The sequence below is a fragment of the Onthophagus taurus genome, chromosome 7 (assembly GCF_036711975.1).
Source record: "Onthophagus taurus isolate NC chromosome 7, IU_Otau_3.0, whole genome shotgun sequence".
NCBI classification, from domain to species: Eukaryota; Metazoa; Arthropoda; class Insecta; order Coleoptera; family Scarabaeidae; genus Onthophagus; species Onthophagus taurus.
The window spans coordinates 5,928,760-5,945,572 of record NC_091972.1 but is presented as its reverse complement, the minus strand read 5'-3'; the positions used below and the strand labels follow the sequence as shown (position 1 = coordinate 5,945,572).

The window sequence follows — 16,813 nt, the reverse complement described above, 5'->3', positions numbered from 1 at the left end:
TGTTAGTTTGAAACTTAATAAGGTTCATAATGATGGCTAAACCCGAATATTTAAGTTCATACCTCTGAATAACTATTAAAACCACAATTAAAAATTATTGGAACGATATCGTAAATGTTTCAAAATGTTGGTCTGAAGATGATTTTCCATAAACTATGATAAAAAAAAAACATGATAATTAAGTTTCCAAACTATTTTTATTAATAACTATATCGTGTAGTATTACTTTTTGGAATTAATAAATGATATGTCTAGTTTCAAAATCAGATCGTTATTTTATTGCCACAACTGAAATATCTTTCTCAACACATTAATATTAATAACAGGAATTAAGACATTTAGGAAACTACAATAAAACAAATACTTGACAAAAAAAAAACCTTTTTAATCCTTTTATTATTTTTTTCACTTCTTTTATCACTTTGAACGAAAAGTAACATACCTAGATTGACCTGAACTGATTGTTTGAAAAATGAATTAAACTAATAAATACGGTAAAGACACGGTCGTCTCTGGGACTTCGCCTCGCACTTAACTGTATAAGTCATCATCGGGATCGTCATGGAAGTTACCTTGGTCACCTCCAGTGCCTCCTGGGGCTGCTGCGGTACCACCCGCGTTCGGGAAACGGAAGTTCGTGCCGAACCCGCGGCTTTGTTGTAAAGTTTGCGCAAACATCTCATACTTCCTTATATCGTTGTCTGACACTGATCTTCGTGCGTAACGCATCGCCTCCTCAAAATGAGCTTTGGTTATTTCTGGTACAGGATCGTCTTCATCAAGCTAAAGAAAAATATTTAAACCAATAAATATAAAAGTATTTGGTTTTATTAAACTTACATCCATGGCAGCATTTGGATTGGCTGCACGTTCTCTTTCCCTGCGTATTTCAGATTCAATACTTTGACGAATGGCTAATTTGCAGGCACGTTGGCAAATTTCTGTAACGTCTGCGCCGGAGAATCCATGTGTAACTTTTGCAATGTAGTTCAAATCAACATCCTTTGCAATTGGAGATTTGCGAAGAGCAGCGCGGAAGATAGCTTCACGCGATTTTTCATCAGGCAATGGGATGTAAATCAATTGGTCCAAACGTCCTGGACGAAGAATAGCTGGATCTATAATATCTGGCCTGTTTGTTGCTCCAATAATAAACACGTTTTTCTTTGCTCCCATACCGTCCATTTCAGTTAAAATCTGGTTAATTACTCTGTCTGCCGCGCCTCCAGCGTCTCCGACATTGCCTCCTCTCGATTTAGCAATTGAATCCAATTCGTCGAAGAATAGAACGCAAGGTGACGCAGAACGAGCTTTATCAAAAATGTCTCTGACATTAGCTTCTGATTCACCAAACCACATGGTAAGTAATTCCGGTCCTTTTACGGAGATAAAGTTCGCCTGGCATTCATTTGCAATCGCTTTAGCCAATAAAGTTTTACCACATCCCGGAGGTCCATAAAACAGCACACCACGAGATGGTTGCATACCAAACTTCAAAAATTTATCTGGATGTTCAACTGGATACTGAACCAGTTCTTGCAATTCCTTCTTAACATTTTCTAATCCACCAATATCTTCCCATGAAACATTCGGCACTTCAACCACAGTTTCACGTAAAGCGCTAGGACTACTCTTAGACATTGCATATCGGAAGTTATCCATTGTAACAGCAAGTGACGATAAAACTTCAGCATCAATTTGATCATCTTCCAAATCTATCAAATCCATCTTTTCTCGGATTTGTTGTAACGCAGCTTCAGAGCACAATGAAGCCAAGTCAGCGCCAACATGGCCGTGAGTTTCAGCAGCTATTTGTTCCAAATCGACATCATCAGCTAGTTTCATATTTTTCGTATGAATACGCAACACTTCTAGTCTACCAGTTGCATCCGGAATCCCAATATCAATTTCCCTGTCGAAACGTCCAAAACGCCGTAAAGCCGGATCGATGGAATTTGGTCTGTTCGTAGCAGCCATCACAATAACGTGCGAACTTTTCTTCATACCATCCATAAGAGTCAGCAATTGAGAAACAATCCTACGCTCTACCTCTCCATGCGTCTTTTCACGTTTCGGAGCAATGGCGTCTAATTCATCGATAAAAATGATAGCAGGTGAATTTTTATCCGCCTCTTCAAAAGCTTTTCTCAAATTACTTTCACTCTCGCCGGCCAATTTACTCATAATTTCTGGACCGTTTATTAAAAAGAAGAATGCTCCGGTTTCATTCGCGACAGCTCGAGCGATTAAAGTTTTTCCGGTACCTGGAGGGCCATAAAGAAGAATACCGCGCGGTGGTTTTACACCAATCGCTTTAAATAGAGATGGATGACGTAATGGCAATTCAACCATTTCTTTAATTTGAGCCAGTTGTTTTCTACAACCTCCGATATCATCATAACCAACGGCATTAAGCATTTCTTCTTCTTCCTATTTTGAATTAGAAAGAAAAAAAATAATATAAAATAAGAGAATCTAAGAGGACTACTACATCCTGGGAACAGGAATGGCCCTTTCGTGACGTCACGCTTTCTATAATATTTACAGTAATACCCCGTTTTATGTAAATTCGGAGTTACGCGAATCGTTTACAACAGAAACGTTTACCAACACTGAACTGGCTTTGAATAAATTGTAAATTATGTCATCCAAACGAAGTAGAACTGATAGTGATTCATTTGCATCAAAAAATAAAAGAAAATTATTATCTTTGGAATGTAAACTTAATATTATCAAAGAGTTCGATTTTGTGAATTGGCAAAGAAGGTTAATCTATCGGAATCAACAGTCAGAACAATTATAAAAGATAAAGAAAAAATTTTCGAAGCTGTAAAATATGCTCAACCTTTGAATTCAACCATAATTCGTAAACGTCATGGTATTATTGCTCAGATGGAAACAATGTTGAAAATATGGTGTGATAATCAAGTAAGAGTGAAAAATTGTCCTGTTGATTTGAACACGGTGTGCTCTCAAGCTAAGCTAATTTTCGAGAGATTAAAAGAAGAAGCTGAGATGCGGCCAAAGATGAAATGTTTAAAGCTAGTAACGGTTGGTTTAGCCGTTCTAATTGGTATAGCATCGCAGAAAGTGGAGAGACGGCAAGCGCTGATAAAGAAACTGTGTCTTAAGTCTTGAGTTTTAAAAAATAAATCTAAAACTGGGTTGCCCGTAATTTGGAGGTGGCATGCTAAAGCTTGGGTGACAGCTTCTCTTTTTGAAGACTGGTTTGATCATCACTTCATATTTGAAGTCGAACGTTATTACCAATTGAAACAAATCCCATTTAAAGTGATATTATTAATCGACAACGCATGAGGTCATTATCCTGCAACTCCAATTAATCGACCCACGTGTGAAAGTTGTATTTTTGCCACCAAATACAACCTTCTTGCTTCAACCGATGGACCAGGGAGTCACTAAAACATTTAAATCTCGAGACTATCGCTTGCGCATCCACATGAAGCTACGAGACAAAACAATGGGCTTTCTGTTAAAGACTTTGGGAAGCAATTCAATGTTGTAGATGCCGCGAGAATTATTCAACAATCTTAGAAAACTTTAAATGGTGTCTGGAAAAAATTGTGTCCATCTTTTTACCACTGAAACCCAGAAAGAATTAACGCCAAATCCTGATCAAATTGATAATGTGGTTGATCTTGCCAGACAATTAAATTTAGAGTTGGATGGTGATGACGTTCAAGAACTGCTGGATTCACACAATCAGAAGCTGACAATTCATGAACTTGTAGAAATGCGTGAGCTAGAAAAAGAAGTTCAATGAGAAGATCAAACATGACAGAAGTTCAATTGAAAAAGGATTACAAATTTTAGAAAAAATAGACTCCAACGAGATGCGTATTTCTACTACAGAACGGGGAATAAAAAATTTATTAGCTTGCTACGAGGAATTTTGCATGAGAAGAAAAAAATTTAACTCGTCAGACGACATTATTAGATTTTACGTCAAAACAACTTCCATTTACTTTTTTGCAATATGTACAGAATAATATACTTTGTTGCATGTATTATCTAACAGTTTATTAAACATATTTCTTCTAAATTATTGTTTTCTTTAGTCTTTGGTCCCAATTGAACATAACTTGTATGCATTTTTATATGCAAAATTGGACCCCGACTTACACGTGCTCTCAAGCTAAGCTAATTTTTGAGACATTAAAAGAAGCTGGGGAGATGGTCAAAGATGAAATGTTTAAAGCTAGTAACGGTTAGTTTAGCCGTTTCAAAAGTCGTTGTAATTGGCATAGCATCGCAGAAAGTGGAGAGGCGGCAAGCGCTGATAAAGAGACTGTGTCTGATACTCAAGGCGATGGTAGAAGAAGGTACCAGCCAAACCATATTCAACGTAGATGGAACTGGTCTAATCTGAAAAAAAATGCCTAAAAGAACTTTCATCGCGCATGAAGAGAAAACTTTTCCAGGTTTTAAAACCGCCGAAAATCGATCGACAGCGATCGTTGGCGCGAATGCAGCTGATGACTATAAATTAAAACCTCTTTAATGATTTGGAAGTGGAATGCTAACGCTTGGGTGACAGTTTCTCGCTTTGAAGACTGATTTGGTCATCACTTCATACCTGAAGTCGAACGTTATTGCCAATTAAAACAAATCCCATTTAAAGTGATGTCCTTATTAATCAAGGAGATTGTTGTTCAATCCCGTTAGCAACAAGGACTAAGGTTCAGTTCCAGGATAGGATCGTTAATAAAATTCGCAATTAATAATTATTGCTTCATCAGGGTGTGATCTTTACTATAAACAAACAAGCGGCAATTCGTAACTAATTGTAAGTACAAAATTATCAAAAAATCTTACAATTGCAGGAAAAATGGCCAAAATAGCGAAAAACTTTCTTTAGCAATTGTAAGGTTTTTTGATAATTTTGTACTTAGTTACTAATTGTCGCTTGTTTGTTTACAGAAAAGATTACACCTTGATGAAACAATAATTATTAATTGCGAAATATTGGCATGAAAAAATAATTACGAATTTTATTAACTGGAACTGAACCTTAGTCCTTGTTATTACTAATCGACAATGCACCAGGTTATCCAAATTTCGACCCACGCACAGTGGGGCCAAAGCAATGAAAAGTTGGAAAAAAGTCGAAAATATAATTTACAATTAGGGCCAATTTTCTATGACAACATGCAGGTACATACCCTATAGTTTCATAATCAATCAAAAAAGTTTGTGTATATTTTGTATAAATAAATATCTACAGATTTGCTTTTCTTATGGAACAACATGCACCGCTATAATTAATTAACTTCCACGAAGCGAACCACTTTCTTTGTTTGTTGGTGCCACCGTCACCAAAGAGCAGTATAATAAAATATGCCAGAAATAGTAATTGTGATTTAGTTCTTATAAAGAAATTTAATCAGCAAAAAGAGAGTACTATCCACTAGAAGAACATATAATTGTTTCTGACAATGGCAGAGATTGCAAGGACTGTTGAATTACACAATAAATCGCATTTTTGAAGTATACCAAGATCTGTTGCAATCAATACTATTCGGTTTCAATTTGCACACGTAGCAGAATTAATAAAATCGGAGAAAGAATATTTAGATAAACAAATAAAAGAACTAAAACCTACAAATTATTATATACTTTATACAATGGTAGACGGAAAAATTTATTGGTTATTCCAACAAGATAGCGCTACCACACTTCAAAAAGCTTTATTAAATCAGTTTTTGACATTGGTTTACAATAATTGGTTACCATAGTTACTCATGGCTACTGCTATTTTTATCATTTATACAAATTTGAAGCAATTTTTCACTTAAATTTTCTTATGTAACCAATATTAATATTGAATTACTGTATTCAGAAACAAATCTTCTTTCATATTCCGCAATAAATGGAGAATTGCCATTTGAAAAAAATATCGATGACGTCGTAATTCGTAGAAATAGCGGAAAAAAGTATATATCTAGGACCCGTTTCAGGGATCTTTCCATAAACCGTTTATAATGATTTTATCGCCTATACCCGCTACTTTACGGACACACTGTATACCAAGTCTTACAGACAAATCGAAAAGAAAGAATGTTAGCGACAAAGAAGTTTTGGATACCGAAGACGAAACGGATGTTGACGCTTCTTCAAAATCTAAATCTGATTGATAAATCAAATCAATGTAAATATCTATTGTAATTTTTTGCAATGTAACTATTTTATTTTGAATAAGAATCTTTTATATGTATTACATAATATTGCATTATTATTAATCCTATTTAGACCAATCCGCCACGAAATCAATCAAATTAAACTTTTTTCCACATTTTTCCTTGCTTGGCTCCACTGTGCCACGTGTGAAAATTGTATTTTTGCCACCAAATACAACGTGCTTGGACCAGGGAGTCATTAAAACATTTAAAGCTTACTACACGAGACGATCGTTTGCGCATTTGACAATGAGCTTTTTGTTAAAGACTTTTGGAAGCAATTCTATGTTGTAGATACTGTGACAATTATTGGACAATCTTGGAACTAAATTTCACAAACACCTTTAAATGGCGTCTGGAAAAAATTGTGTCCATTTTTTTTTCACCACTGAAACCCAGGAAGAATCAACAATGTGATTGAACAAGTGGTCGATCCTGCCAGACAATAAAATTTAGAAGTGGATGGTGATGACGTTCAAGAAGTGCTGGAATCACACAATCAAGAGCTGACAATTGATGAGCTTGTAGAAATGCGTGAGCAAGACATTGACAAGACATCAAACTTGACAGAAGTTCAATTGAAAAAGGATTACAAATTTTAGAAAAAATATACTGCAACGAGATGCGCATTTCTACCACAAAGCGGGGAATAACAAATTTATTAGCGTGCTACGAAGAAATTTTGCGTGAGAAAAAAAAATTTAATTCGTCAGATGACATTATTAGATTTTGTGTCAAAATAACGTCCATTTACTTTTTTGCAATATGTACATAATAATATACTTTGTTGTATGTAGTATCTAACAGTTTATTAAACATATTTCTTCTAAATTATTGTTTTCTTTAGTCTCTAGTCCCAATTGAACCTAACTTGTATGTATTTATATGCAAAATTGTACCCTGACTTACGCGAATTCGACCTATCGCGTAAATTTTGGGGTATTACTGTATAATATTAGTTCAATTTTTAGTTGTTATTCAGTTTTAAATTGTTGTATATTTTTATTGAACTAAAACTTGACCTAGAAAGTTTTGTGTTTAACCCTACATCTGAACAAAGGATGTAACTGTCTTTTTAGATTATACAATCTGTGAATATAAACAATGAAAGTGATAAATTTTTATTGAGGAGAATATAAAAAAGAAGGGACTTCCCCCAAACTATATAACATATACAAACCTCTCGTTTAATTGCCTCTCCATCACAATGAATAACAGTATCTGGAGCTACAATGCAATATGGAGATGGCTCAGTTTCCACAACTTTGAACTCAACAGCTCTCATACCACCGCGAACGACGAAAATGTCTTCTTTATGAATTGGACGATAGGCCTCCAAAAAGTATGGTTTTAAGTAGACATCAAATAAATTCCTATTAAAACAATAAATTTAATTTTAAAGTTTCGATTTTTAGTTGCTTGCAATTAAAATATTTTGCATTTATTATCTTTTATGCATTGATAACAAAATTTGACCTTGTTGATTAATTTCTTTTTATTAAAATTAATAATAATAACTAAAGATCTTACCCGACAAGACCTTCGACAGTATCATCTATGGGTAAAACGTGAATTCTTTTACCATATCGAACTTCTGGACATGGTTGAACAGAGACAATGTCCGATAATCGAACTCTCAAGTTATTCCTGACGATGCGATTCATCCGGATCTTTTCATTGGGGCATGTATCGTCCGAGAGAACAATACAAACCGTTTCTTTTCTACGTTTGCCTTTAAGAAGGACGGTGTCCCCTCTAAAAAGTTGCAACTCATCCATTTTAGCCTGAGAGAGAGATACGACTGAATTATCATCGTTGATTGCTTCTTCAACTAAGAGTCTGTATGGACGATCCTTTTTACGTAAAATTGCAGTTGCCAAATCATCAGGACTGAAATAAAATTGATTTATTTAATTAATAAGTTCTTTGTTCTTACTCTCTATATTTAAAAAAAAATTTTTTAAAGAATTGAAAAGTTTTAACTACTTGTAACTACTTTAAATTTGTATAGGTGATTACCTAGTGATTGTTTTTATTAATTTGATAATGAAAAATAATAGATATTCAACGTTTTATGCAATCGATCTTTAGAAATATCTTTGATTTCACCATGATGACAATAGCATAAAAGTGGTGTACCGGGTCGGTGATTTCTAATATTCGCGATACTCACCCTTTTCCTTCTGCCATCGTTGGTTGTCTGGTAAATATGAAATATGAACGTTGGGCAACGAAAACGGACCGGTTCTTAACAAATTAGATATAAAACGCGAACTATTCGAGAAGAGGCGACGATCGTTAGTAAATGACGTTGCCGTTTTCTGTTGGTTTATAAAATTGACAGTCCGCAGACTATGGCAGCACCTACCACATATTTTCTTTATTTCTTTTTTAATTATTCCCCCATTTACATAATAAGCAATACTCCAATAATAATAAACCCATCTAAATCAAAATTCTGCTTTAAATATCAATATTTCTCAAGCTAATTTTACAAAAAATTAAGGTGTATGCTGCTAACTTCACAACTGACTTGTAAAATTTCCACTACAACATTAACATATTAATTATTAATTAAACGCGAATTTCATGTATCAATTATGATGTTCAATAATAAATAAATTAATTTCTCTCAAATATTGAATCTTATTAAATTATCTAAGATCACTTGAAGCAAACTTCTCGATTAATGTGACACTTAGCATTCTCGATTTGTTTTTCCGATCTGTCAAGTCAGAGAACTATTGACTTTCTTTGAAACGGTTTTTTAAAATGCCAAAGCGATAATTTAAACAATCAACAATTCAGGCTTTTTTATTCAAATCATAAGTCCCTTAAAATCAATATAATGGCAGGAATTAAAGGTACGTTAACTCTCTGTTACCAAAACTGTTGATGATTCATTCTAACCATTTGTTTTCATGTTCTAATTTGGATCTTTTTCCCAACGATAGCGTAAGTAATTAAACTTAATGTATTCATCTAATTTTTATGAGTTTCCTCCTTAGATTAATTGGTTTGGCCTTTGCTGGTTCAATAGGCATGACATTGGTGATACTGGCTTGCGGCCTACCCCAATATGCACTTTGGTGGCCCTTTTTCGTCGTCCTTTTTTATGTTTTAGCACCAATTCCAACTTTGGTTGCGCGTAGGTACACCATACATCAAGATACTAGCAATGCTATACTTGAAAATGCTATATTCATAACAATGGGAATTGTTGTAAGCTCTTTTGCACTACCCATTGTATTAGCCAGAGTCCAAACAATCCAATGGGGTGCTTGCAATCTAACTTTAGCAGGCAATGTCATAGTTTATTTGACACTTATTGGATTTTTCATCTCGTTTGATCAAGAAGATGACTACAACATGTGGTAGCCTCATGTATGAATTGTGTGTGTATTTTTTTTTTCATTAATAATTGCTAGAATATTTTGTAAGCTTATTTTATTGTAACTTTGATGTATTCTGTACAAGGTAGGATTTACATTTATACATTATCATAGAAAATAAATTATTAATATATTCCATTTCTTTATTTTTTAACATTAAGATGAATTGGACAAAATAATAATTATTGTATTTAAAGTGGATTTGTTATCAATTTTGTATCTATTATTTAAATATTTGTTACATATTTTATAAAATTAAATACACTCACAAAAAAAAAATATTGATTATTTTATTTCAGTTATTTTTGGCATTATTTTATCTGATTACTGATTTTCTGTGAGTTCTCTCTATTAGTTTTTACTTGATCTAAAACACTCAAGTAGACTATTTCTTCTCATATATTATTATTGCTCATTCATATGAACTTATCAAATTCCTTGCTGTTTATGGAGAATAAATTATTCCAAAAATTAAATTTATGTTTAAGGTTTTGCAAAGTTGCGAAGAAATTGATAAATTTGAAGAAGTGTTGTTCAAAATGTTGAATACTAAATAAATTTTCCTATGCCAAAGAATACTATAATATATTTAGGTGCGCTTTTACCACCTCTAGTTAAACTGGTCGATAACGTAACTATCTGATAACGTTTATCTAGAAGTTAACTGCAAAACGACTTACCATTTCGATTTCCACGAAATCTGCAATGAATTATTAGATTAATTCAAATTAATTACAAAAGGAGATAGTTTGGTTGCCTATTCTGAACACTTTAATATTGAAGTTAACATTCTTATAATATAAATTTGTTTACGAATATATTTTTGGCGAAAATATTTAACAAAATATGTTACAGAATTGAACAAATACCATTCATAAGTACCTAAATAACGCAAGTGCTTCAATGTTTTACGTCATTATGCGTACAAAACAATGCAGCTCTTTCATGTTTTTATTTTTAATTTTATTTGTTTTACAAAAAAAATGAAAGTAATTGTGAGGGTCAAGTGTTTATTAAGGTAAACAACAGGATCATAAAGTAATTAAAAAAAATCTTCTAAAATTTCGTACATAATCTCAACAAAAGTATCCCTAATAAATGTTATTGTTATATCTCAAATCTGGGTATCGTTCCGGAGAATTATTTATGTGACAAAATGATTTTTGATTAGGCACTTATATTAAAGTGCTCCATATCGACAAAGATTAGATTGTTTTTAAAGATTTTTTGATTCTCTTAAAATTGCTTTTTATATTTAGTTCAGTAGATTTGACGATTTTAAATAAACACGTGTGATTCATCAAAAATGTTCAAAATTACTGTGTATTTATTACTATTTATTACATTTTCACAAGCCACTGGTAACAACACTTTAATTTATTCTAATTTTAATTAAAAAAATATGAATATATTGTTTTAGATAAAATCGTATGTTATTTTTCAAATTGGGCCGAAACAAGACCACAAATAGGTCGTTTTGACGTCGAGGACATTGATCCATATCTTTGCACTCACTTAATTTACGCTTTTATCGGTTTAAATGAAGATTCAACAATAAACATTTTGGATTATCAAAATTCTATCGGAAATAATGCAATAAGACGATTTAATAATTTAAGATTAATAAATCCTGAGTTAAAAACGTTGATTGCTATTGGTGGTTGGACCGAGGGTTCTGAAAGATATTCTGATATGGTTTCAACTCTTACTACAAGATCGATTTTTATTAATAGTACTATTGAGTTCATGGAAACGTATGGATTTGATGGTTTCGATTTAGATTGGGAATATCCTAATAAAAGAGGGGGAAAACCGGGAGATAAAGAAAATTTTATTCAACTTTTAGCCGAAATGAGACCGGTTTTTGATGAAAGGGGGTGGTTGCTAACTGCTGCTGTTAATGCAGCTTATAAATCGGTTAATATTTGTTATGATGTTGTTGGATTAAATCGGTAAGTATAAAAAAGAAATAAAAACGGATATTATTAATTGTTTAAAATTTTAAGTTACTTGGATTTCATTAATTTAATGACGTATAATTTACACGGCTCTTGGGATAATGTTACGGGACATAATGCTCCATTACATCCAGCTGAAAATGATTGGGATATGTTACTTAACGTTGTTAGTGAAATACTTTATCATTAAGTGATATCGTACTCTACATAATTAAAAAAAAATAAGATTATTGATTATAAAAATTTTTAGGATTCTTGTGTAATCGATTGGATAAAAAGAGGAGCATCCCCTGAAAAATTAATTTTAGGTACAGGAACTTATGGAAAATCTTTCACCTTAACAAACGAAAAAGAAAATTCTGTAAATTCCCCAACCTTAGGAGCTGGAGAACTCGGTCCTTATACCGGCGAATTCGGCATTTTAGGTTACTACGAGATTTGTGCAAATATCCTCAATGGTTGGACTAGAAGTTGGGATGACACCCAATTAGTTCCCTACGCTTTTAATGGAAATCAATGGGTTGGATATGATGATGTCAAATCTTTACAATTAAAGGTTATTAAAATTATAACAATAATTTATTTTTATTTATACTGTTTCGATTTAACAGGCAGAATATGCAATCTCGAAAGGTTTAGGTGGAATTATGGTTTGGTCTGTTGATACCGATGATTTTAATGGGATTTGTGGCGAGAAAAGTCCTTTGATAAACCAAATCAAGAAGACCTTAAACGGAATTTAATGAAATTGTAATTTTTTTAATTTCATTGCTCCAATCTAAATCAATTCAAATCCTAATAAATGTCTTTACTATTATTTAACTCGGTTTTTTAATGAGTCATTTTGTTATCATATTTGCTAGATTAATTTAATATTACTCGATATGAATTTATTTGTTTACTTTCATTAAAAAGACTTATGTAGTATCAAAATTTTCAAGGTTTAAAAATCTATTAATATCTACTGATCGATCGTAATATTCATTTCTACGTATTCTTAATACTTGATAAGATCTTGAAGGTTAATTTGATCATATAAAAACCTAAAATTTGTGTATTTCGTGTTATATATTTCGTTATTTGGGGTATAACAAAACAGTTTATAAAATGTACAAGCTTGTTGTTACACTGTTTGTTATTTTAGTTATATCCCAAGCAGTTACTGGTGGGTAGTATTTTGATAAAAAATGTTTAAAATAATTCCCTTATTAATAATATTTTAGATAAAGTTATTATTTGTTATTATGGAAATTGGGCAGTTTGGAGACAAGGAAATGGTCGCTTCGATATCGAAAATATCGACCCATTCGTTTGCACACATATTATCTTTGCTTTCATCGGTTTGAATAACGACTCGACCATTAACATTATAGATCCCCAAAACGCCATAGTAAACGGGGCGATTCGAAGATTTAACGGTTTAAGAGATATTAACCCAGATTTAAAAACTATGGTCTCAATAGGAGGATATACCGAAGAATCGGAACTTTTTTCTGACATGGTTCTGACACGTGAAACTAGAACCGTCTTCTTAAATAGTGTCATTGATTTTATGGAAACCCATGGCTTTGATGGGTTCGACTTAAATTGGGAATTTCCTGCCCAAAGAGGTGGAAGACCCGAAGATAAGGAAAATTTTATCAAGTTGCTTTCTGAAATGAGACCAGTTTTTGATGAAAAGGAATGGATATTCACTGTTGCTGTTGCCGCATGGGGTGAATCAGTTGATATTTCTTATGATGTACCTGAATTAAATCGGTAAATAATTAATTTATGACTTGGAACTAAATATGCTTTATTAATCATGAATTCCAAAGTAGAAGAGTTGCATATGTTTATTTTGAGTAAATTAAAGTTTTGATTGAATGATTTCAAGCTCAGGTATATGACAGAACGATTCCAGTACTTGGCACTCATAGAATACATGAGTTGGTTCATTTGGAAACCCATGTCTATTATTGAAGGATTCCTGAACATGGGATAAAGTTATAGGAACAATTCTTATTCAATCATAATGTAATAGAAGAGTTGCAACAACATGTTTTCTTGAGTGAACTATCATAAGCATAATTATATAGCACAATAAGAATTTATTGTTAATATATGAACGTTATCTGAACAAATATTTGGCAAATTTCTAATTCATTAATTTTTTGATTTCAGTTATGTAGATTACATAAATGTAATGACTTACGATCTTCGTGGATCTTGGGATGGAGTTGTAGGTCATCACACAGGATTATTTCCTTTAGAAAGTCAATCGTATTCACCTTTTAACGTCGTAAGTACTCCAAATTAAAGATAATTAAAATATTTCTTTAAATTTCACGTTAAGGATTCATCCATTAGAGGTTGGATTCATAGAGGAGCATCTCCTAATAAAATTAATTTAGGAATTGGGACGTACGGAAGATCTTTTACGTTGGAAAACGCAACTATTAATCATATTGGAGCTCCAACAATCGGTGGTGGTGAACCAGGACCTTACTCTAAATCGTCCGGGATGTTGGGCTACAACGAAATTTGTATGAATATTATTAACGCGTGGAAAGAAAGTTGGAATGTAGAACAAATGGTACCTTATGCTTACTTTTACGATCAATGGGTTGGATATGATAACGAAAAATCTATTGATATAAAAGTTGCATATGCAGATTTAATGAATTTGGGAGGAATTATGGTTTGGTCTATTGAAACCGATGATTTTCATGGGCTTTGTGGTAGTAAGAATCCACTTCTTAATCAAATAAGAAGAAGTATGGGAATGAATTGAATTTATTTAAAGTGTTTCATTTAATTTAAATTGTCTAAAATGTTACATACATTTTATTGTATCAATTAATTAATTAAAAATGTAATTAAACAATAAAAATATTCTCTGCTCAATACCTCCACGCTCGTTTTGGTACATTCAAATGTTGACCTGTTAATAAATCCTAAGACAGGTCAATAAATGTTATTACACTTATCCTAAAAAAAATTAACATTCCATTTAAGTACGATAAGAAAATATCTGGTAAACACAAAAAAAACGTCCTTTACGCATTTCAAAACACATAAAAATAATCTTAGCAAACAATCATTTGCGCAAAAAAGGTATAAAAAATCTACGTTATCCCCTTTGTTCACATATGCTGAGTCGATCCTTCGTTTCGGCATTTCCGTCAAGATGTTGATCCTTTTAATATTAGCGTTAACCGGAAGCATAGCTTCTGTTTATTCAAATACAGGTATTTGATTTGTTTGTAAAACGTCCAATTAATTTCTTTAATTTGAATTTATTTCCTTAGATAAAATTGTGTGCTACCACGGTAATTGGGCTGCGTACAGAAACGGAAATGGAAAATATACCGTTAGCAATATCGATCCAAATTCATGCACTCACATCATCTATGCTTTCGTTGGTTTGAATTATGATAACACAATAAAAGTTTTAGATTCTTGGCAATCGGTAGATTTGGGTAAAAAATTGTAATTATAATTTTTTGTTGTTATTAATTTTTGTTGGGATTTTTAGCTGGTTTTGCAAATTTTAACAATCTTCGCACTAGAAATTCTAAATTGAAAACATTAATAGCTATTGGTGGTTGGAACGAAGGATCTTCTACGTATTCCGCAATGGTATCCTCAGCAGCGAAAAGAGCAACGTTTATTCAAAGCGCTATCAGTTTCATACAAACATATGGTTTTGACGGTTTTGATTTGGATTGGGAATATCCAGCTCAAAGAGGTGGCGCATCCACTGATAAAGTAAATAAACATATTTTTTTTTAATTTTTCTTTATTCCACCTAAAACTTTGATTTTAGGCCAACTTTGCGTTACTTTTGCAAGAAATGAGAGCCGAATTCAATAAGTACGGGTACTTGTTAACCGCAGCTGTTGCAGCTGCTGCTGCTTCAGTTGATCTTTCTTATGATGTACCAGCTTTATCAAAGTATTTAGACTTTATTAATGTGATGACGTACGATTTACACGGATCTTGGGATGGAGTTACAGGACATAATGCACCATTGTATCCGTCATCTTTTGATGTTACAGCAGCACAAAGAAGTCTTAATGTCGTAAGTAGTATTAAATTTAAAAAATAATTTTTTTTTGCTTATTATGTGGTTTTAGGATTCTTGTATATCTGGTTGGATTGCAAGAGGTGCCTCTCCGGATAAAATAATTATGGGGGTTGGTACTTACGGAAGAACCTTTACTTTACAAAGCACTGCTAACACTAACATTGGCGCACCAACAACGGGAGCTGGCACCGGAGGACAATACACAGGAGAAAGTGGATTTTTAGGTTACAACGAAGTTTGCGAAAATGTACTTAATGGATGGACTGTTGTTTGGGATGATGAACAAAAGGTGCCGTACGCTTACAAAGGAAATCAATGGGTTGGATACGACAATCCGCAATCAATTGCTATAAAGGTATATAGTTGTATTGGGTTTAAGATTGAAAGCTGTACTAAATACTTCGAAACATTTAGGTTGCTTATGCTAAAGCTCGCGGGTTAGGTGGAATAATGGTTTGGTCTTTGGAAACGGATGATTTCCACGGAAAATGTGGATCAGTTAATCCAATTTTGAGCCAAATCAAAACTAGCATGGGATTACCTCCTGGAACTATTGAACCGCCTACAACAGGAACCGGCCCTGAAACAGGAAATGGTTCAAATTCCGGATCTTCTAGTACATCGAGTACCACATCTGCACCAACAGCCGGTGTGGGGGCTACTTGTACAACAACTGGTTATATGAGAGATCCGAGTAATTGCAGCGTCTTCTATTATTGTCAAGCAAGCGCCAATGGATACAGTATGTTCTCATTCACTTGTTCAAATGGTTTATATTATGATCTTAATCTTGGAGTGTGTAATTGGGCGGCTAATGTCGATTGTTGAGTCATAATGATTTGAGTTTAAAACCCACTTTTTTGTAGTTTGAATAATTAGTTATGTATATTATATTTGTTATTGTTTCATTATATATATATTATTGTATTCTTGGTGAATAAATTTATCAAGGTGAATATCTCTCCTTATTTCCTGACACGGATTACTCTCCTGGTATAGTTGGCATGATGCTGAATATTATGGCAAAACGAGAATGATTACTTACTAACAGTATGTAATCCTTGCAGCTACATAAAGACAGAAGGACGACCATGACTTGTTGCCCAAACTCAACACCGGATCAAATAGCATGCGATATGAATCTTCGTATTGGAAGGCATTGTATGTATGGAGAGGGTTACGACTTAGCTATGGTAT

General features: G+C 33.1%; 4 protein-coding genes across 4 annotated transcripts; 3 read left to right on the top strand and 1 right to left on the bottom strand.

Annotated features, from left to right (window-relative positions):
• Positions 1-364: 364 nt before the first annotated feature.
• LOC111418905 (Transitional endoplasmic reticulum ATPase TER94) lies at positions 365-8,530 on the bottom strand. Its single transcript, XM_023051608.2, has 5 exons — positions 8,371-8,530; positions 7,728-8,087; positions 7,378-7,570; positions 841-2,430; positions 365-783 (listed from the first exon to the last, which is right to left on the bottom strand). Exons 1-5 carry the CDS (start codon positions 8,385-8,387, stop codon positions 532-534), a joined length of 2,412 nt encoding a protein of 803 aa, XP_022907376.1. The 5' UTR covers positions 8,388-8,530; the 3' UTR covers positions 365-531.
• A 374-nt stretch (positions 8,531-8,904) lies between these two features.
• On the top strand, positions 8,905-9,723 carry LOC111418907 (leptin receptor gene-related protein). Its single transcript, XM_023051611.2, has one exon. It carries the CDS (start codon positions 9,189-9,191, stop codon positions 9,573-9,575), a length of 387 nt encoding a protein of 128 aa, XP_022907379.1. The 5' UTR covers positions 8,905-9,188; the 3' UTR covers positions 9,576-9,723.
• A 1,117-nt stretch (positions 9,724-10,840) lies between these two features.
• On the top strand, positions 10,841-12,369 carry LOC111418906 (acidic mammalian chitinase-like). Its single transcript, XM_023051609.2, has 5 exons — positions 10,841-10,950; positions 11,010-11,541; positions 11,596-11,713; positions 11,798-12,103; positions 12,159-12,369. The coding sequence occupies exons 1-5, from the start codon at positions 10,896-10,898 to the stop codon at positions 12,288-12,290; spliced, it is 1,143 nt and encodes a 380-aa protein (XP_022907377.2). The 5' UTR covers positions 10,841-10,895; the 3' UTR covers positions 12,291-12,369.
• A 270-nt stretch (positions 12,370-12,639) lies between these two features.
• On the top strand, positions 12,640-16,572 carry LOC111418889 (acidic mammalian chitinase-like). The gene is made up of 10 exons (XM_023051593.2): positions 12,640-12,712; positions 12,771-13,305; positions 13,711-13,828; positions 13,883-14,319; positions 14,545-14,777; positions 14,838-15,008; positions 15,065-15,297; positions 15,356-15,610; positions 15,666-15,971; positions 16,031-16,572. The coding sequence occupies exons 1-10, from the start codon at positions 12,655-12,657 to the stop codon at positions 16,442-16,444; spliced, it is 2,760 nt and encodes a 919-aa protein (XP_022907361.2). The 5' UTR covers positions 12,640-12,654; the 3' UTR covers positions 16,445-16,572.
• Positions 16,573-16,813: the final 241 nt, after the last annotated feature.